The sequence below is a fragment of the Aquarana catesbeiana genome, linkage group LG10 (genome assembly GCF_042186555.1).
Source record: "Aquarana catesbeiana isolate 2022-GZ linkage group LG10, ASM4218655v1, whole genome shotgun sequence".
In the NCBI taxonomy this organism is placed as follows: Eukaryota; Metazoa; Chordata; class Amphibia; order Anura; family Ranidae; genus Aquarana; species Aquarana catesbeiana.
The window spans coordinates 74,809,658-74,831,780 of NC_133333.1; the positions used below are offsets into that span (position 1 = coordinate 74,809,658).

The following is a 22,123-nucleotide window of genomic DNA, read 5'->3' on the forward strand; positions in this document are numbered from 1 at the left end:
GTGGCTTCGCTCTGGTATACTCAGTATTGGGGGAGATAAATAAAGAGGGAGGGGGGAGAAAAGAGGCTCGACTAGTGCATTAAAGTTTTTAAAACCAAAGGGGGAATATTTATTTAGGTAATTCTCTTACATTTCTAATGGTAAAAACAGGCAGAGTAAATGAAAGACACGTGATGGTGTCGTAATGCGTAGGGATTGGCTGGAGCGGTACACACTATCTGAAGCACAAGTGAGAGGGCGCTGAGAACGCCAGACCGTTTTTTCATTTACTGAATGCCTGATTACTACTAACTGAAGGTGAGGGTTCTGTGAGACCACACTAGGAGACACCAGCAGCAGAAGGATACACATTCATTACATCTTATTTATCAAGATTAAATAGAAGAATTACTTACAGACTATTTATATGCCAGCACCCACCTACCTCCTTTAAAGCACTTTTTTATCTGAACACTTGCACTTTATTATAGCACCAAAATGGACTATCATCACATATTTTTATGATCACCATTTTTATGTGTACTTTTCTATGACATTATTTATGATTGATTGCACATTTTGATTATTGATTTTAGAAGATTTCATTGTTTTTTATTCACAAGGAATTGTTATTCATACATCACACACTTTAGACCCATATGTGCAGGAACCAAGAGGTTGATTAAAGCTGCGATACATGAAATATGATTTATGCTTTTAATTTATAACAAGGTTTTAAAGTGGCCCTTTCCTCTTAAAGCAGACCCTTACATATACCCAGTGAAGTGACAATCCTTAGGTAATACACAGAGATGAAACAAATCCTTCTACATAAGTTGTACCTGTTTATCTGCAGCAATATCTTCTCTACAGCCTTCAATTTTATATCGGATCTCTCAGCAGCAGAAAGCAGGGGGGGGGGGGGGTCTGATGTCACACGCACTACAGGGCTGAGTGTAATGTGAGAGCTGATTTGAGGAATGGGACCCCCCCCCCTACACAGGCTCAGAAAAGTACAGAGATGAGTCACCTGCTGTGTGCTGAAAGAGTGTGGGTAATCTCCCAGGAGGCTGAGGTGTCAGCTTAGAGTTATATCAGTGACCCATGTAGATAGCAAAGAGATCAGAGATAGGAGAAAAATCAGACTCGGTGCTTTGGATTCAGGACCAAAGCTATAGAGGGATGTGCTTTGTGTACTTCTCATGTCTGAGGTTTGCAACCACTTTACGAAAATATCATGTTGCCCTGCCACCTCCTCCCTCCCCCGCTTACAATTCGATATAAATGTATGTATTTTTTGTGACATTTATTTGTCATGCAAAGTTGTACTTCCTCATTTGTTGCCCTGATATGCCGCAGGTATATATGTACAGTATCTCACAAAAGTGAGTACACCCCTCACATTTTTGTAAATTATTTATTATATCTTTTCATGTGAGGTTTATGTCTGAAAACATGTTTGGCCAGTCCTTCACCTTTACCCTCAGCTTCTTCAGCAAGGCAGTGGTCGTCTTGGAGGTGTGTTTGGGGTCGTTATCATGTTGGAATACTGCCCTGTGGCCCAGTCTCCAAAGGGAGGGGATCATGTTCTGCTTCAGTATGTCACAGTACATGTTGCCATTCACGGTTCCCTCAATGAACTGCAGCTCCCCAGTGCCCGCAGCACTAATGCAGCCCCAGACCATGACACCCCCACCATCATGCTTGACTGTAGGCAAGACACACTTTTCTTTGCACTCCTCACCTGGTTGCTGCCACACACGCTTGACACCACCTGAACCAAATAAGTTTATCTTGGTCTCATTAGACAACAGGACATGTTTCCAGTAATCCATGCTCTTAGTCTGCTTGTCTTCAGCAAACTGTTTGTGGGGTTTTTTTTGTGCATCATCTGTAGAAGAGGCTTCCTTTTGGGACGACAGCAATGCAGACCAATTTGATGCAGTGTGCGTCGTATGGTCTGAGCACTGACAGGCTGACCCCTCACCCCTTAAACCTCTACAGCAATGCTGGCAGCACTCATACGTCTATTTCCTATAGACAACCTCTGGATATGATGCTGAGCACGTGCACTCAACTTCTTTGGTCAACCATGGTGAGGCCTGTTCTGAGTGGAACCTGTCCGGTTAAACCACTGTATGGTCTTGGCCACCGTGCTACAGCTCAGTTTCAGGGTCTTGGCAATTTTCTTATAGCCTAGGCCATCTTTATGTAGAGCAACAATTCTTTTATTCAGATCCTCAGAGAGTTCTTTGTCATGAGGTGCCATGTTGAACTTCCAGTGACCAGTATGAGAGGGTGAGAGCGATAACACCAAATTTAACACACCTGCTACCCATTCACACCTGAGACCTTGTAACACTAACGAGTTACATGACACCGGGGAGGGAAAATGGCTAATTGGGCTCAATTTGGACATTTTTACTTAGGGGTGTACTCACTTTTGTTGCAAGCGGTTTAGACATCAATTGCTGTGTGTTGAGTTATTTTGAGGGGACAGCAAATTTACACTGTTATACAAGCTTTACACTCACTACTTTACATTGTAGCAAAGTGTAATTTCTTCAGTGTTGTCACATGAAAAGATATAATAAAATATTTACATAAATGTGAGGGGTGTACTCACTTCTGTGAGATACTATATATATATAATATATATATATATATATATATTAGCTATCTTTACTAGTCAATAATATAGTTATTGTTAGTTTTACTGTGCAAACTTCGTAGATTGATGCTGTCTTGTCTGTAGCTACTTACATGGAAGAACATTAGTAAAACGGTTCTTTGCCCTGTTTTCTGGTAGTTCAGCTGCTTTTTTTGACTGTTCTGTTCCAATAGAGCTTAGTTCCTGTTGGCAAAGCAAAAACTCAATAAAATAATATTACATGATTGGTGATTTGGATAGAATAGGGAAAAGTTAGAACCCATGTCAGGTTTTAGTGCTATTTAGAGCTCCGTAAGAGATTTTCTCTTATTTTCTGTTCCTTTAACCAGACAGGAATTGAGAACAAATCCGGACACAAACAATAAAAAGCTAACAGAACATTGGGCATTCTCCTACTTGACTTAAAAAATGCATTTTTATATCTGTCAGTGTGGCTGTTAGAGAATTGTTCCCTCTCTTCCTGTCCTTGGAAAACTTTTTTTTTTACAAGGCAGGACATGAATTCATCTTTCCAATGCAGTCTCCAGCTGCAGTAAAACCAAACTGAAGTTCTAATCTTTATCCAGTCTCTCTAAAACTGTCAGCCTGTATCTCTTTATCCTTTGCAAAGCACCTTCATTGACTGCCATACTGCTGCTCCATCACCCTTTACCACAATATTCCTATTTTTCTGTATCCCTTAACCCCTTATCTGAATACCTTCCTTTGCTCCTGCAGACTTTTTACTATTCCATCACCAAGCACCCTTATCCTTTCACCCTGAACCCCCTCCTGTCACTGTGCACCCCTCCACTTCCCAGTCTGCTATCCCTCCCTCATAACAACCCTCCTCCTCCAGGTCACTCTACCACCCCTCCTCTCGCCCTGTCCCTTACCTCAGGATCTACTTAACTAATAGGGCTACACCCATCAATGCAATCTCTGACAGGCCCTGCTTCAACTTAGCTGGTGACCTGCCATGCTGCCTTGATGCTAGTGGCTAGGGATGAGCTTCGAGTTCGAGTCGAACTCATGTTCGACTCGAACATTGGCTGTTCGCAAGTTCACCGAACAGCGAACAATTTGGGGTGTTCGCGGCAAATTCGAATGCCGCGGAACACCCTTTAAAAGTCTATGGGAGAAATCAAAAGTGCTAATTTTAAAGGCTAATATGCAAGTTATTGTCATAAAAAGTGTTTGGGGACCTGGGTCCTGCCCCAGGGGACATGGATCAATGCAAAAAAAAGTTTTAAAAACGGCCGTTTTTTCAGGAGCAGTGATTTTAATAATGCTTAAAGTCAATCAATAAAAGTGTAATATCCCTTTAAATTTCGTACCTGGGGGGTGTCTATAGTGTGCCTGTAAAGGGGCGCATGTTTCCTGTGTTTAGAACAGTCTGACAGCAAAATGACATTTTGAAGGAAAAAACTCATTTAAAACTACCCGCGGCTATTGCATTGCCGACAATACACATAGAAGTTCATTGATAAAAACGGCATGGGAATTCCCCAAAGGGGAACCCCGAACCAAAATTTAAAAAAAAAAATGACGTGGGGGTCCCCCTAAATTCCATACCAGGCCCTTCAGGTCTGGTATGGATATTAAGGGGAACCCCGGCCAAAATTAAAAAAAAAAAATGACGTGGGGTTCCCCCTAAATTCCATACCAGACCCTTCAGGTCTGGTATGGATTTTAAGGGGAACCCCGCACCAAAAAAAAAACAAAAAACGGCGTGGGGTCCCCCCAAAAATCCATACCAGACCCTTATCCGAGCACGCAACCTGGCAGGCCGCAGGAAAAGGGGGGGGACGAGAGTGCGGCCCCCACTCCCTCCTGAACCGTACCAGGCCACATGCCCTCAACATTGGGAGGGTGCTTTGGGGTAGCCCCCCAAAACACCTTGTCCCCATGTTGATGAGGACAAGGGCCTCATCCCCACAACCCTGGCCGGTGGTTGTGGGGGTCTGCGGGCGGGGGGCTTATCGGAATCTGGAAGCCCCCTTTAACAAGGTGACCCCCAGATTCCGGCCCCCCCCTGTGTGAAATGGTAAGGGGGTACATAAGTACCCCTACCATTTCACGAAAAAAGTGTCAAAAATGTTAAAAATGACAAGAGACAGTTTTTGACAATTCCTTTATTTAAATGCTTCTTCTATCTTCCTTCATCTTCTGGTTCTTCTGGTTCTTCTGGCTCTTCTGGCTCTTCTGGCTCTTCTGGTTCTTCCTCCGGCGTTCTCGTCCAGCATCAACTCCGCGGCGTCTTCTATCTTCTTCTCCTCGGGCCGCTCCGCACCCATGGCATGGGGGGGAGGCTCCCGCTCTTCTCTTCTTCTCTTCTTCTCTTCTTCTTTTCTTCTTCTCTTCTTCATTTTCTTCTCCGGGCCGCTCCGCAATCCATGCTGGCATGGAGGGAGGCTCCCGCTGTGTGACGGCGCTCCTCGTCTGACAGTTTCTTAAATAACGGGGGGCGGGGCCACCCGGTGACCCCGCCCCCCTCTGACGCACGGTGACTTGACGGGACTTCCCTGTGACGTCACGGGGAATGCCACAGGGAAGTCCCGTCAAGTCACCGTGCGTCAGAGGGGGGCGGGGTCACCGGGTGGCCCCGCCCCCCCATTATTTAAGAACTGTCAGACGAGGAGCGCCGTCACACAGCGGGAGCCTCCCTCCATGCCAGCATGGATTGCGGAGCGGCCCGGAGAAGAAAATGAAGAAGAGAAGAAGAGAAGAAAAGAAGAAGAGAAGAAGAGAAGAAGAGAAGAGCGGGAGCCTCCCCCCCATGCCATGGGTGCGGAGCGGCCCGAGGAGAAGAAGACAGAAGACGCCGCGGAGGAGATGCTGGACGAGAACGCCGGAGGAAGAACCAGAAGAACCAGAAGAGCCAGAAGAACCAGAAGAACCAGAAGATGAAGGAAGATAGAAGAAAGAAGAAGCATTTAAATAAAGGAATTGTCAAAAACTGTCTCTTGTCATTTTTAACATTTTTGACACTTTTTTCGTGAAATGGTAGGGGTACTTATGTACCCCCTTACCATTTCACACAGGGGGGGGGCGGGATCTGGGGGTCACCTTGTTAAAGGGGGCTTCCAGATTCCGATAAGCCCCCCGCCCGCAGACCCCCACAACCACCGGCCAGGGTTGTGGGGATGAGGCCCTTGTCCTCATCAACATGGGGACAAGGTGTTTTGGGGGGCTACCCCAAAGCACCCTCCCAATGTTGAGGGCATGTGGCCTGGTACGGTTCAGGAGGGAGGGGGGGCCGCACTCTCGTCCCCCCCTCTTTTCCTGCGGCCTGCCAGGTTGCGTGCTCGGATAAGGGTCTGGTATGGATTTTTGGGGGGACCCCACGCCGTTTTTTTTTTTTTTTTTTGGCGCGGGGTTCCCCTTAAAATCCATACCAGACCTGAAGGGTCTGGTATGGAATTTAGGGGGGAACCCCACGTCATTTTTTTTTTTTTAATTTTGGCCGGGGTTCCCCTTAATATCCATACCAGACCTGAAGGGCCTGGTATGGAATTTAGGAGGACTCCCACGTCATTTTTTTTTTTTAATTTTGGTTCGGGGTTCCCCTTTGGGGAATTCCCATGCCGTTTTTATCAATGAACTTCTATGTGTATTGTCGGCAATGCAATAGCCGCGGGTAGTTTTAAATGAGTTTTTTCCTTCAAAATGTCATTTTGCTGTCAGACTGTTCTAAACACAGGAAACATGCGCCCCTTTACAGGCATACTATAGACACCCCCCCAGGTACGAAATTTAAAGGGATATTACACTTTTATTGTTTGACTTTAAGCATTATTAAAATCACTGCTCCTGAAAAAACGGCCGTTTTTAAAACTTTTTTTTGCATTGATCCATGTCCCCTGGGGCAGGACCCAGGTCCCCAAACACTTTTTATGACAATAACTTGCATATAAGCCTTTAAAATTAGCACTTTTGATTATTCATGTTCGTGTCCCATAGACTTTAACGGTGTTCGCATGTTCGAATGAACTTTTTTCCTGTTCGCATGTTCTGGTGCGAACCGAACAGGGGGGTGTTCGGCTCATCCCTACTAGTGGCACTCATCTTACCATTAACACTTCTCCCTTCTGTCACCCCACCACCAACCTCTTATTCTACTAACCCTGCTTTCCACCGCTTCCTCTTTGTCTCACCCTTCACCTACACCAAGCTATGTATCGAAAAAACCTAGGTCACCTGCATGCTCTGTTTGGGCAACGACATGGCAAATGTGGTTTAATATTGATAAATGTCAAGTTATTCAACTGGGGGTTAAAAACATGTATGCATATAAGAGGGTGTTGTTGGCGGTCACCACTGCTCTGCTACCTCTGCTCAACTAACACTGAGCACATGTACCCTGGGCTTTTATACAATATCCCAACATGCAATGCAGCACTTTTCCTCTGCCAATTGTCAGGACTGTAACAAAGCCTGTGCACTCACTTGTTAGGTCCCCTCCCACTGTCCAATATGCCTCCCTATTGGACCAGTGAGGGACAGTCAAACAAGCTGAGCTGCACCTGAGCACAATGAGCAGTCCTAACCAATATATCCTGCTCCCTAGTAGGCAGAGAGCACTCTAAGTTTTACCTGACCATCTTCCTAGTAAGCAGAAAGATCAAAAAACTATACTCTCTTCTAGCACCTACCTAGGAGGGTGCTACATATATGGTGACAACTGACAGCAAGAGTGAAGGCTGGAGAGAGTGCCCTTTTCCTGGGGGAATATCACTATGTGCATGTGACCACTCTTATATGGAGGGTTGCATTTTTTGGTAAGCCTTGTGTGTGATCAATGACACCTGGAAGACTTTATAAGTGTTTGATGGTGACAGCCTGAGAAGCTTATCCTATTTCTCATCATGGCTTGTGGAACTCTATTCTCTCCTAGTGTATTTTCTGCTTTATGTGCCTCGGTATTAATTCCTGGATTTAAGCACTTTGCTGATTTATGTTTTTGTTTATATTTTTTGTATTTTGTTTAACACATATTGCTGTTAACAATAGATATTGGGGGAAAGGCCTGTGGCCACACCACCCTGAATGTGCCCTATGAGCTAAGCAAGGTAGAGCCTGGGTAATACTTGGATAGGAGACATTGGGGGTAAGATCCTGGTGATTCATAGGATTATTTTGCATTACTATTTATTTTCATCATTTTGGTTTTGAGTTTGTGAGCACTCCACTTGTTCTATAACAATATCTGTTGTACAGAGAATCTAGGTATAGTGTCAGCAGCTAATATACAGTATGCATCTGAGCACAGATATTTCACTTCTACTTTCATCCTCTATGTTAATTCCAAGCAATTATATCTTTGCCCAGGCAACTGACCTGCAGGCAGGCTCAAGTAATCTACGGCCACCCAAATTAGCCATACCTGATATTCTTCTGCAAATCCAAAGTCACTGTTTGCATGGTTATTTTCATAATGCTGTTTAAACCTTTCTTTTGATATGGTGTGAAATCTAGAACACAACAAAATGTGCAAACCGTTTACCCACACAATGAACATAATAAACAATGCTTACATCTTTATAAAAACAGATCAAACTAATATGAAAGAGACAAATTGACATACTTATGTGGCTGATTTTTACTTTAAAACTGGGACAGCAGCACAGAGCATCATAGTTAGTTGTGGAAAACAGGGAATCTGTTTGCTCAGAGCAACTGTTCCAAATTTCTTTGAGCCAGTTACTTTCCTACTTAATGTTTACTTCTTCTGTAACTTCTGTACCTCTCTTTATGCTTTCTACAGGTCACAAAAGGTTACTTTTTATCACAAACATTGTGTATATAATTGTAGCCCCAGTCCACAGCATTTCCTGAACTCCAGCTGAATGGACCAGGCTGTCACACATGCTGCAGCCACTCACACACAGTCATTGCTGCAGCTGTTCCTCCTCTCCCCAGCTGTGGGGGAAAAGAGTGCACTGCCGAAAAATGTGTTTGTTTTTCGTTTCATTATGGTTTTTTTTTGCCCTTGGGCTTTCACATTGGAGTGACAGGGGAGGCGCTTTACAGGCGCTTTGCAGGCACTATTTTTAGCGCTATAGCGCCTGTAAAGTGCCTCAGTGTGAAAGGGGTCTAAGGGTGCGTGGCTAGGGTGACCACATTTCCAAACTGCCAATCAGGGACAACCCCCAGCATGCACCGGTCAGTGACGTCACAGGGGAGCGGTGCCACCATGTGACATTGCTGGGTGACCCTGCCCCTTACCTATTTAAGCATTTGTTTCATGTATGTTAGCCCAACATTGCAGCTGCAGGTGGCCACTTAGATTCACAGAGTGTAATTTTTCTTACAATGTTGGGCTAACATACATGAAACAAATGCTTTATATAAGGCACTAAAGTTGTATATAAAACCCTGTACTTTATACTACAAAAGGAATACAAATGACCTGAGGCATCTGGAGTAAAAACTGGACATACACTGACCTACCTGACAAATACACTGACCTACCTGACCACTACACTGACCTACCTGATTCCTACACTGACCATTGCACTAACCTACCTGACCACTACACTAACCTACCAGATTCCTACACTGACCTACTTGATCCCTACACTGACCACTTCACTAACCTACCTGATTCCTACACTGCCCATTACACTGACCTACCTGACCAACCTGATCACTACACTGACCACTACAATGACCGGCCTGACCACTACACTGACCTACCTTATTCCTACCCCCTCCATTGAGGTGGGGGGGTGGTGGGTCACATTCTCAGTTCTGAGTGGCTCATGCTGGGACCTGTAGTCCTTCATTAGGAGGATGAGGTCAGTGGCAGTGCTGGGGGGATGGGTTTAGTGGCAGTGCTTGTAAGGGGATGAGATTGCTAACTCTAACTTGCTGTCACCTGTTAGTCAGTATCCACTTGGGAGGGGAGATAGGGGGTTGGTGAGGGGGGTGGGTGAGATAGAGCGAGAGAAGGGGGGTGTGAGAGAGAGAGAGGAGGGCAGGGTGGGTGAGAGAAAGAGAGGGGGGTTGGGTGAGAGAGAGAGAGAGGGGGGTGCTGTGAGAGAGAGAGGGGGAGAGAGAGAGGGGGTGGGTGAGAGAGAAAGAGAGAGGGGGTGGGAGAGAGAGGGGGGTGCGGTGGGAGAGAGAGGGGGGTGGGAGAGAGGGGGGTGGGAGAGGGAGAGAGAGAGGGGGGTGGGAGAGAGAGAGGGTGCGGTGAGAGAGAGAGGGGGGTGGGAGAGAGAGAGGGGGGGTGGGAGAGAGGGAGAGAGAGGGGGTGGGAGAGAGGGGGTGCGGTGAGAGAGAGATGGGAGAGAGAGAAGGGATGGATGGAAGAGAGAGAGGGGGTGGGTGGGTGAGAGAGAGAGGAGGGTGGGAGAGAGAGAGAGGGGGAGGAAGAGAGGGGGGTGGGAGAGAGAGGGGGGGTGGAAGAGAAACCCGCCACTGAACCAGCAGAACTGTCCCTCTCTAGGACCATGGCATGACAAGGCTGCGGCGGGGGAGCTTAGCTGTGTTGGGCCCCAGGAGCACTAGCGCGGAAGAGGAGGAAGTGAAATCCTCCTCCGCTTTCAACACTGGGCAGGGAGGGCGGGTGGCTCTAGAAACCAGTGGGCAGGATTAGGGTCAGGTGGAGTTGGAGGCGGAATGCCTGACTGTACCCAGTGTCAGTTTCATTCTGGGACACTGTATTGTCCCAGAATGAAGGTGCCTGGGACCAGGGACACAGATGTCAATTATGGGATAATCCCAGGCAATCCAGGACACGTGGGCATCCTATGCGTGGCAGGGTGTGTGTCCTATGCTTACATATATTTGCTAATAGGTGTCCCTCATTCCCATCTCAAAAAGTTGGGAGGTATGGATAGATGCTATTGCTGTGCAGCCTGGGAAAAGGACAGAGCCTAGAAAAAAAACTGAAATGGAAGGCTCGCACACCTAGTGCATTACCAGAGATAATTTAATGATAAGACATTTTTGTCTAAAAGTGGGTACTCACAAAATGCAACTGACAAAAGGCCATATACACAGTGCATGGACATGCACAGAACACAGGGTACAGCTCAAGGATAGAGCCTGTTGGGAGGAGCAAGGACTTGTGAGAGACTGAGCACGTGCTTTGCAGAGGAGGAAAAGTAGGGATTGTTCTGGGGCTTGAGGCAGTTGTTAGGGGGGTGTTGAATAGGGCAACCAACCTTGCAGCAGGCTACTAGTGGGACGTCTTGCTGCAGTGTTGGGGGTGCAAAGTGGCCAAGGCGCTGACATCTCCTGGTCTATGGAAATGCCACTGTCAAGTCTGGTGTCACTGCCAGGTCATGGGGACAATGTCACTGCAGCTGGCATCCCTGAGCCCCAGAAAGAGAGTGGGAGGAGACAAGTCAGTGTTAGTGTCGGTGAGGAGTTGGTAAGAGGATGCTGGCCATATCCTACTGTGCTCTATTTAAAGAAACAGTATTGCCCACTTGGGACACCATTCAGGCATCTGTTCCCAGGTTTAGAGGGACTTAAGTTTGAGTGCTCAATTTCCGAGTGTGGGCCTCAACAAACTGGCCAGTAGGGTAGGGTAGGGTTTGCCAGAGACTGTCGGACCATTGCCCCTGCATTTCCCCATAGACAGGACCTCCCTTAGTATAGGGATTAGGGGTCAGTCACTGGTTCACTTGTTCATTAATAAGTTCATACGTTCTTTTTCAACTGTTTCCATATTCTTGTGTAGCGGTACCCCCGTAGTAGCCACTGAGTATTGTGGTCCACCTGTCACCCTGCTCAGCCCGGCATTCACCTCTCAGACACTCGGAGACATTGAACAGTCCATGCGCTTTTTTTTTTGCTTTTTTGAGGGGATTGAACTTGGATGGGGTAAGGGAAATATAGGATGCCCATTATAATTGGTAGAACTTGCTTGGGACAATTATATACAGTTCGGTATATAAACTCCATTTCTCCTTCAGCACATTGCTTCCTCTCTAATCTTCACTCATTTCTCCTCCTGCACATTGCTTCCTCTCTAATATTCAAGCACAGCTAGCACAAAGTGGTTAGGCCTGACACTGGCTCAGCCAGGCCTTAGCAATTGCCCTTTGCAGGCAGGGACTGCAGACACCTATAGTTACATAGTTACATAGTTAGTCAGGTTGAAAAAAGACCATCTAGTTCAACCATAAAAATAAATAAATAAAAAATAATATCATTCCAACCCAAATACCCAATCCTATACCCACAGTTGATCCAGAGGAAGGCAAAAAACCCCAGCAAAGCATGATCCAATTTGCTACAGCAGGGGATAAAATTCCTTCCTGATCCCCTGAGAGGCAATCAGATTTTCCTTTGATCAACATTACCTATAAATGTTAGTACCCAATTATATTATGTACATTTAGTGAAAAAATCCAGGCCTTTAATCTATTGAGCTGGCCAGAACCACCTCTGAAGGAAGTCTATTCCACATTTTCACAGCTCTTACTGTGAAGAAACATTTCCGTATTTGGAGTTGAAATCTCTTTTCCTCTAGGCGTAAAGAGTGCCCCCTTGTCCTCTTTGTTGACCGTAAATTTAATAACTCAACACCAAGTTCACTATATGAACCCCTTATATATTTGTACATGTTGATCAAACCCCCCTTTATTCTCCTCTTCTCAAGAGTGAATAAATTCAGTTCCTCTAATCTTTCCTCATAACTGAGTTCCTCCATGCCTCTTATCAGTTTGGTTGCCCTTCTCTGCACTTTCTCCAGTTCCCCGATATCCTTTCTGTGAACTGGTGACCAAAACTGAACTGCATATTCCAGATGAGGTCTAACTAATGATTTGTACAGGGGCAACATACTCTCTTAATACAAGAAAGGATTCTGCTCGCTTTGGAAACCGGAGCTTGGAATTGCATGCTATTATTGAGCGTATGATCTACCAAAACCCCCAGATCCTTCTCCACTACAGATCCCTCCCAGTTGTACCCCCCCTAGTATGTATAATCCATGCATATTCTTAGCACCCAAGTGCATAACTTTACATTTATCTACATTAAACCTCATCTGCCACATAGTGTAGCAATAAATGGAAAGTTCCTGGTGCTAGCTGACCTACATGTGGCTACTAGGGATGAGCCGAACTAGAACCTGCGAACGGACTGAAACTTCACACGAACGTTAGAACCCCATTGAAGTCTATGGGACTTTTGAAATTTTTGAAATCAAAAGTGCTAATTTTAAAAGGTTAATTTGCATGGTATTGTCCTAAAAAGGGTTTAGGGACCTGGGTCCTGCCCCAGGTGACATGTATCAATGCAAAAAGAAGTTTTAAAAACGGCCGTTTTTTTAGAGAGCAATGATTTTAATGATGCTTAAAGTGAAAAAAAAGTGAAATATTCCTTTAAATATCGTACCTGTGAGGTTTCTATAGTATGCTTGTAAAGTAGCGCGTATTTCCCGTGCTTAGAACAGCCCCTGCACAAAATGACATTTTTAAAAGAATAAAAGTCATTTAAAACTGCTTGCGGGTTTAATGTAATGTCGGGTCCTGGCAATATGGATGAAAATCAGTGAGACAAACGGCATGGGTACCCCCCCCAGTCCATTACCAGGCCCTTTGGGTCTTGTATGGATATTAAGGGGAACCCCGCACCCAAATTGAAAAAAGGAAAGGCGTGGGGCCCCCAGGCCCTATATACTCTGAACAGCAGCATACGCGGTGCAAACAAGACAGGGACTGTAGGTTTGTTGTTAAGTAGAACCTGTTTGTAATTTTGAACTGGTACATTTTTAAAGTGTTTAGCTCCAGCCAAAAAATCTATTTTTAAGCTTTTTGGAAAACATAGGGAAGGGTTGTCACTCCTGTGACATTTGTTTTGCTGTCTGTGCTCCTCTTCAGAAGATTTCACCTCACTTTCTGTCACAATGACAAATGTTTTTAGAAAATTTGGGGTTTTTAGTGAAACAAGAATTGGTGATAAAGCATCAGTGGAAAGGAGAAACGTTTTTCCCATATTAACTCTTACAGGAGAGAATTTCCCTTCCTAGGGGTAGATTTCATCTCACTTCCTGTTGTTTCCTTCCGTTTGCAAGTAGGAGTCGTTTGTAAGTTGGATGTTTGAAAGTAGGGGCCTGCCCAATATACTCTGCAGAAATTGTGGCCTTAGGTGTTGGTGTTGCCACAACACTGTAAGTCCTCACAGGGCCCTGCTGTGAAATATTAGATCAAGAATTGTAATTACATGCCCCTGTTGAACAGGGGCAGAAAAATTATGCCTTTGGTGATGGTGGTGGTGCTGGTGCCACAATACTATAAGTCCTCACAGTTACTCTTGGTGGGTGCTGGAACGGGCCCTGCTGTGAAATATTAGATCAAGAATTGTAATTACATGCACCTGTTGAACAGGGGCAGAAAAATTGGGCCTTTGGTGGTGGTGGTGGTGCCACAACACTGTAAGTCCTCACTGTTACTCTTGGTGGGCGCTGGAACGGGCCCTGCTGTGAAATATTAGATCAAGAATTGTAATTACATGCACCTGTTGAACAGGGGCAGAAAAACTGGGCCTTTGGTGGTGGTGGTGGTGGTTTTGCTGGTGCCACAACACTGTAAGTCATCACAGTTACTCTTGGTGGGCTCTGGAATAGGCCCTGCTGTGAAATATTAGATCAAGAATTTAAATTACATGTCCCTGTTGAACAGGGACAGAAAAATTGGGCCTTAGGCACTGGTGCTGGTACCACAACACTGCAACCCCCACAGATACTCTAGTTGGAGCGCAGAAACGAGCCCTGCTGAAAAGAATTGCATCAAAAATTGTATTTACACGCACCTCTTAAACAGGGGCTGAAAAATTGGGCCTTAGGCACTGGTGCCACAACACTGCAACCCCTCACAGATACTCTAGTTGGAGCGCAGGAATGATCAAAAATTGTAATTACACGCCCCTGTTAAATAGGGGCTGAAAAATTGGGCCTTAGGCACTGGTGCCACAACACTGCAACCCCTCACAGATACTCTAGTTGGAGCACAGGAATGAGCCCTGCTGCAAAGAATTGCATCAAAATTGTAATTACACGACCCTGTTAAACAGGGGCTGAAAAATTGGGCCTTAGCCAATGGTGGCGGCACCCAGAATCAAAAATATTCTTACAAGCTATCAGCATGATCATTGAGGAGGAAGAGGATAGTCACTCAGCATAACAGGATAGTCATTCAGCATCAGCATAGGCAGTCTTGAAGGGATCTAACATTTCAATTTATTCGGTTACATCAGCATCAGATGCTTGGTATCTGGTGGTGATCCAAGACTGATTCATTTTTCTGAAGGTCAGTCGATCGACCGAGTTGGTGGAGGCGCACCTTGTGATCGCTTACAAAGCCTCCAGCAGCACTGAGTGTGCGTTCCGAAAGAACGCTGGATGCAGGACAGGCTAGTAGCTCAATTGCATACTGTGCAAGCTCTGGCCAGTGATCCATCCTTAAGACCCAGTAGCCCAGAGGATTTTCGGTGAGAAAGGTGTCCAAGTCAGAGCTTGCCCCTAGGTATTCCTGCACCATGTAAAATAGACGCTGGGGATGGTTGCTGGAACCGGTCATACCTTGGGGCTGTGGACTAAAAAATTGTCTGAACGCATCGGTCAGACGGCCAACTTTTCCACTGCTCCTTGTTTGACTGACCGAAGCCTCGGCAACACGTTGTCCAGGAACAGGAGTTTGTTACCTCCCAGTCTCTGGGAACGCGTTGCACAGACCTTTCTGCAAGGCTTCCCAAAGATGTTCCCTCTGCGATGGCAAGATAAGGTCTGTAACCTTACTCTTGTAACCTGGATCAAGGAGGGTTGCCAGCCAGTATTGATCCCTCTCCTTGATACCACGAATACGAGGATCCTTCCGCAGGCTTTGCAGGATCAGGGAGGCCATCTGCTGAAGAATTCCCCGCCCACTGGGACGCAACGCATCCAGAACGAGGAAACGCCGTGACGTCACCCGCGGCCACTGCACATCTGCTCTGTTGTTCGGAAGATCGGAAGATCGTCACTACTGTTTGTCTGCCTGTACCAAGTACTACTCATGTGAGTGTTATGATGATTTTATTCATTGATTAAAGAGTTTTTACATACGGAGAGCACTATCTTTTTGCCACTTTCATTTCTTATATGGCCATATTGGAGTGTCCTGTACCGGGTCCTTGACGGAGATTTATTTATGCTGCATATCATTTGGTTAAATGAATAAGGTGTTTTCTGACCCTCTATAACTAAAGGGTCCACAACATCAGGTGAGAGGCCATTTGTTACCGTGGTGGTGGGCTCCTGGAATCACCTTTTTGCAAGCATGCCGTTTTTTCAACCTTGAAGATTTATTAGGACCTGACTTTATGGACTGATTGTCTACACACTGTGGTGGATTGTATTGTGCTCTATCCTGTTTTTTATTTCTCATATATTTTTTATTTTCATTTACTAGCGCTGCACTGTCTGTTTTTTGATGTTTGTTGAGGGATTTGAAATTTGACCCTAGTGTTCAGCTGCTGCTCTTGTTGTATACCACTTTGCGCTGATTCATTTTTTATCTTATAATAATATATATGTATTAATGGGTTTTATGAATATCCATACAATACTCATACAATAGACCACAAGGATGGTGAGCCATGACAATGCATCAGTGACACAATCCCTGTTGTGTTCCTGCTGGAGCAGACTCTGCGTGGCATTATGGACAGGGCACTGGAGGCAGAGAAGCAGAAGGAAGAGGAGGACTACCTTTCTGCTCAAGGCCCACTTTATTCAGACACCATCATTCCTATGTCACAGAACACACAGGAGGAGAGAGGGGAGGAGGATTCTGGCACTTTCATAGGCTTTGAAGAAGAGGAAGACATGCGTCAATCTGTAAGCGATGGCTTTCCAACCTCAGGACCCTTGGGAGTAGTATGTGGCTGGGAGAAGGAAGTTCCAGATCGCAAGCCTCTGCAAATTTGAGGCGCATGGACAACCTCGTGCTTCAAAGCCTGCGAAAGGACCCAAGAATACGTAGCATAAAGGAGAAGGATAAAGGAGAAGGATGCAAATGAAAATTGAGGTAGTTGCGCGCTAATATGGTATGAAATGTGAAACTTAGAAAACATATAATAGTGATAACTTTTTATTGCAGCTGTCACTAATGTGCTCCCACAGAAATCAGTAAAAAACAATATAGGTGTGACAGCACTGTAAAAGTGAAATAAACAATTATGGTGATAAACACTGATATTGCAATAATATGAAAAAAGTCCAAAAACATAAAATGAATGAATCCGAGTTGTGCAGAAAAATTAAAAAATAAAAAACAAAAAAACAAAAACAAGCTTATGTGATATCTTTAGACTACCTCAATGAACGGAGTGCTCCCACCACCTCATGCAGTGCTCGCTCACCTCCTTTAAACAACCCTGCAAGGGGTCAAACACGCCTTGCACCCTGTGCAAACATTCCCTCCCAGGGATCGTCAGAGAATTATTTTATCTATTTATTTATTTATTGTTTTTAAGGTTGAACTGAATGGACTTGTGTCTTTTTTCATCCTGACTAACTATGTATTTAACTATGTAATCTTGGTGGCTCAAAGGATGAAAGTAATCAAAAGCAGGTAGGTACTCATTCTACTGTGCTGCTTCAAACTTTAAATCCACAATGACTACCGGTAAGTTCAGCAACACATGAAAAAGATCTCTTGAGAACACGTTTAAGAGGCTTTTATTGAATGTTTTTCCTGACTCCAGTAGGTTACAGTGTCGTGGAAAACGTCATTTTGAGTCTTCTGTTGGTCAACAGAGGAGCGTTGAAGAAGGTGTCCGCCTAAGTGAGGCATTTTGGAATTTTTTTAGTCCTCCCTGCCCAGGGCTGTCAGCTTCCCCATCCCATTAGCAGCGTCTGCATCACATGGTGGATGAGTACGGGCATTCAGTGCTGCAGGAGGTTTAGTTACTGATCATATAATGCCTCTGTCCACAGACTCCGTGGACCGTTTGACTTTTATAAAAATTAATCAGTCCTGGATTACCAGCTATGAAGACCCTGCTGTCGATGTCACTGATTAAGTCTTTTTGGGATTTGGAATCGCTGCAGGACTTCGAGGCTGCCTAGCTTTGAGGGTGTTCAATCATTTAATCAGGAAGAATGTTTTTGGTATAGGTTTCATGGGCACAATTAACACCCAAAGACCAATTTTTCAGCACCTGTTTGACAGGTGTATATCATTGCAATTTTGCCTTCATCAAGAGTACCTCTTTAGGGTTACTGTGGGAAGGCGCCCCCGACACCCAAAGAGTAATTTTTTTTATACCTGTTTGACAGGTGCATATCATTGCAATTTTTTACAGCAAGGCCAATTCTTGCTTTCATCAAGAGTACCTCTAATAGGGTTATGGCGGGAAGGCACTCCCGACACCCAAAGACCAATTTTTCTGCACCTGTTTGACAGGTGCATATCATTGCAATTTTTAACAGCAAGGCCAATTCTTGCTTTCATCACGCACCCGTTACCTCATCCAAAGTCAAAGTGACACCATAATGTATCCAAAAAATCTCTAATCTTGTTTCCAGTGCACTACATTGTGGCTTCATCATACACACTGGCTCCCCAGCTATTGCTGAGCAAAATAAAGGCAGTTTGCAGGGAAAATGTCATTTTTTTGGCTTTACAAATGCATTTATTGCTGCAGCAGATTATAGCCATGGTACAGATCTGCCACCTTATAGGTAAGGTACTAAGGCCCCCCCCCCAGGCACTATATTGGAAGGATTTTTTTTTTCATTTTTATGCTTTCACTTTAAAATTCAAAAATCACTGCTCATTTAAAAAAAAATGTAAATCAATTTTTTTGATACATCTCCCCCAGGGCAGGACCTGGACCCCTATAACCATTGTATGCCCAATTACTTGCATATAAGCCTCCAAAATGGGCACTTTTGATTTTTGACATCCGGATCGCATTTACTTTAATGGGGTTCGTTATTCAGGTCCGAACTTTCGCGGTGTTTGAAAGTTCTGGTGCGAACTGAAAAGGAGGCCGTTCGGCCCATCCCTAATGCCGCGTACACACGAGCGGACTTTTCGACCAGACTGGTCCGACAGTCTATCCGACGGACTTTCGGCGGACTTCCAACGGACTTTCCGAACAAACGAACTTTGCTACACACGATCACACCAAAGTCCGACGGATTCATACCTGATGACGTATGACCGGACTAAAATAAGGAAGTTGATAGCCAGTAGCTAATAGCTGCCCTAGAGTCGGTTTTCGTCCGTCGGACTAGCATACAGACGAGCGGACTTTTCTATAGGAACTGGGTCCGGCGGAGTTCCGACATAAAGATTTGAAACATGTTCCAAATCTAAAGTCTGTCAGATTTTATACCAAAAAAGTCCGCTGCAGGTCCGATGAAGCCCACACATGCTCGAATTGTCCGCCGGACTAGGTCCGTCGGACCAGTCCGGTCTAAAAGTCCGCTCGTGTGTACGCGGCATAAGTATCAGTTGGAGTTCAATGAATTGGTGGATGAAGTACTAAGTGGAAGTTTTTTTACCAAGGACTTGTGGGAAATTGTTTCGGATAAAACATCCACGCATACACATTTTTTATGCACTGCCAAAAGTGCATAAAGATCCAGCTGATCCCCCTGGTAGACCAATCATCTTGACCAATCGATTGGCCAGCAGAAGAAGGCGGGGTGTGCTGTACTGTGTAGAGGTGACTCGCAGGAGTTAGTCAGGCAGAGTGTGTTCTGCTGACATGGCCTTCTACAACCCGCACCCGGCGCTGATGGATTATGCGTGTAAAATGTATTATTTTACATTTTTCTACATTAAAACTCATTTGCCATGTAGTTGCACACCCCACTAATTTGTTCAGATCTTTTTGCAAGGTTTCCACATCCTGCGGAGAAGTTATTGATCTGCTTAGCTTAGTATCATCCACAAATACAGAGATTGAACTGTTTACCCCGCTCTCCAGGTCGTTTATGAACAAAATAAATAGGATTGGTCCCAGCACAGAACCCCGGGGGACACCACTACCCACCTCTGACCATTCCAAGTACTCCCCATTTATCACCACTCTCTGAACTCACCCTTGTAGCCAGTTTTCAATCCATGTACTCACCCTATGGTCCATGCCAACAGACCTTATTTTGTACAGTAAATGTTTATGGGGAACTGTGTCAAATGCTTTTGCAAAATCCAGATACACCATGTCTACGGGCCTTCCTTTATCTAGATGGCAACTCACCTCCTCATAGAAGGTTAATAGATTAGTTTGGCAAGAAAGATTCTTCATGAATCCAAACTGATTACTCCTAATGATACCGTTTTAATTACTAAAATCATGTATATAGTCGCTTATCATCCCCTCCAAGAGTTTACATACTATTGATGTTAGGCTAACTCGTCTGTAATTCCCAGGGATGTATTTTGGGCCCTTTTTAAATATTGGTGCTACATTGGCTTTTCTCCATTCAGCTGGTACCATTTCAGTCAGTTAAAATCCCCCATTATGATAACACTTCCCATCCTTGCTGCTAATCCAAATTGTGATAGGAGATCTGTCTCCCCTTCCTCCCTCAGGTTAGGGGACCTATAGCATACTCCCAGTATTATCTTCCCCTTAGCTTCATCCCTTTGGAGCTCTACCCATAAGGATTCCACCTCCTCCCTAGCTCCCTTAGTGATGTCATCTCTCACATTCACTTGTACATTATTCTTGATTTATAGGCATACCCCTCCCCCTTTTTTACCCTCTCTATCTTTTACCCTCTCTATCCAAGGCTCCTGGCATTGGTGAACATGCCACGTAGACCAGTCGCATATTATCCTCTTATTGGGTGTTCTGAGATTGCAACTAGGACTTGCTATTATACTTACCTTGGGTTTATATGCTTTGGTCAACCTACCATTAATGCCCCCAAAATACTACCCCGCTGGAATATGTTCCGCGCTTACTATCTCTACCTCTGGACCCTCCCCCCCATCGCCTAGTTTAAAAACCCCTCTAACTTTTTGGCCATCTTCATTCCCAGCTGATCTGCACCCTCCTCATTTAGGTGCAGTCCGTCCCTTCTATAGTACCGGTTATCGAATGAGAAGTCGGCCCAGTCCTCCAGGAACCCAAACCCCTCCTAACTACAGCAGATCTTCAGCCACTTGTTTACTTCCCTAATCTCCCTCTGCCTTTCTGGTGTGGCTCGATGTACCGGTAGTATTCCTGATAATACTTCCTTGGAGGTCCTTTTCCTCAATTTAGCTCCTAAGTCCCTAAAATCATCCTTTAGGACACTCCATCTGCCTCTGACTTTGTCATTGGTGCTAACGTGCACCATGACAGCTGGGTCTTCCTCAGCCCCTCCCAGTCATCTGTCCACCAGATCCGTGATGTGCCAAACCCGAGCGCCCGGTAGATAACATACTGTTCGGCACTTCAGGTCTTTGTTACAAATTGGCCTCTCTGTCCTTCTATGAATTGAGTTCCCTGCCACCAGAATCTGTCTTTCCTTTCCCTTCGCTTCCCCCCCACTCTCACTGGAGGAGTTCTTCCCCTGGCAGCTAGGAGAGTCCCTCAGCTCCAGCAGTGCTGGTCCCTGACTGGTTTCACCAATGTCACTCAATGGAGCGTACTTATTGGGATGCTCCAGCCCTGGATCGGCTTCCCTGGCACTTCCCCCTCTACCCTTCCTGACTGTCACCCATCTACTCTTTGCTAGTACCTGCACCTCTTTGTCTCCACCCGCCTCTGTGCTGGCCCCTTCTGGCACCTGCCGTGTACGTTCCTGGCTCTCCTTTAGTATGGTGGAACTTCTCAGTGCTGACAGTTGCTTCCCCAGATTCAGAACCTTGGCTTCCAGGGAAACAATGCGCTAACATTTTGCACAGCAGTGCAAATAATAATAATATTAAGCATAATAAATTAATGTTCTGTGGAGCTGGGTGGATCCAGAAGGAGTGGAGGAATTAAATTTATGTTATTAACCGCATTACATTCTGGTTAGTTCAGGCTGTCCAGCGGACAGGTGCTGAGGATCTTTCTCCCTTTTCTTTCTGGAGCACCACTGAACTTTCTATTTGAAATGGAACACCGTGTGGATTATTGAATTTCTCTACAAGCACATTATTTGAATTTTTTATTTGTTAAATGGTGAAATGGACACTGAGACTTTCTGATTCCTTAATTTCTAGAATTTTTATGGCATTATTAGAGTGGTTCACATGTATTTATTTTATTTATATTGTCGCTTTTTACTACTGGTGTTTTTAGCGCTGCCTTGTTAAACATCACAGAGACTATCTTCTGCGTTCCTGTTAAAGACTTGCTTGGCTGACATGTCTTCTGGCTCCAGATCCTGCCTGCTGTTCCACTATGCTGATCTCTGGCTACCTGACTTTCTGGCTTGTCTAACTATCCTTTCCGGTTTCCAAGCTTTGGCTATGTTTTGACTACGTTTGTTCTATTTTCTTCTATTATTAAACAAGTGTGATTTAACTGTACTTCTGTCTGGGTCTGATTCATGGTTTCTGA

The 22,123-nt window shown here is 45.1% G+C and overlaps 1 protein-coding gene across 2 annotated transcripts in view; it reads right to left on the reverse strand.

Moving 5' to 3' along the window:
* The window catches only part of LOC141110735 (receptor-type tyrosine-protein phosphatase H-like), a 788,595-nt gene that overhangs the window by 197,077 nt on the left and 569,395 nt on the right, over window positions 1-22,123 (reverse strand). For both annotated transcript variants that reach the window (XM_073602293.1, XM_073602291.1), the window contains 2 exons: window positions 8,016-8,103; window positions 2,743-2,833 (listed from right to left, as the gene is read on the reverse strand). In XM_073602293.1, the coding sequence (XP_073458394.1) occupies window positions 2,743-2,833; window positions 8,016-8,103 (179 nt within the window). The remainder of the gene's footprint in view (window positions 1-2,742; window positions 2,834-8,015; window positions 8,104-22,123) is intronic.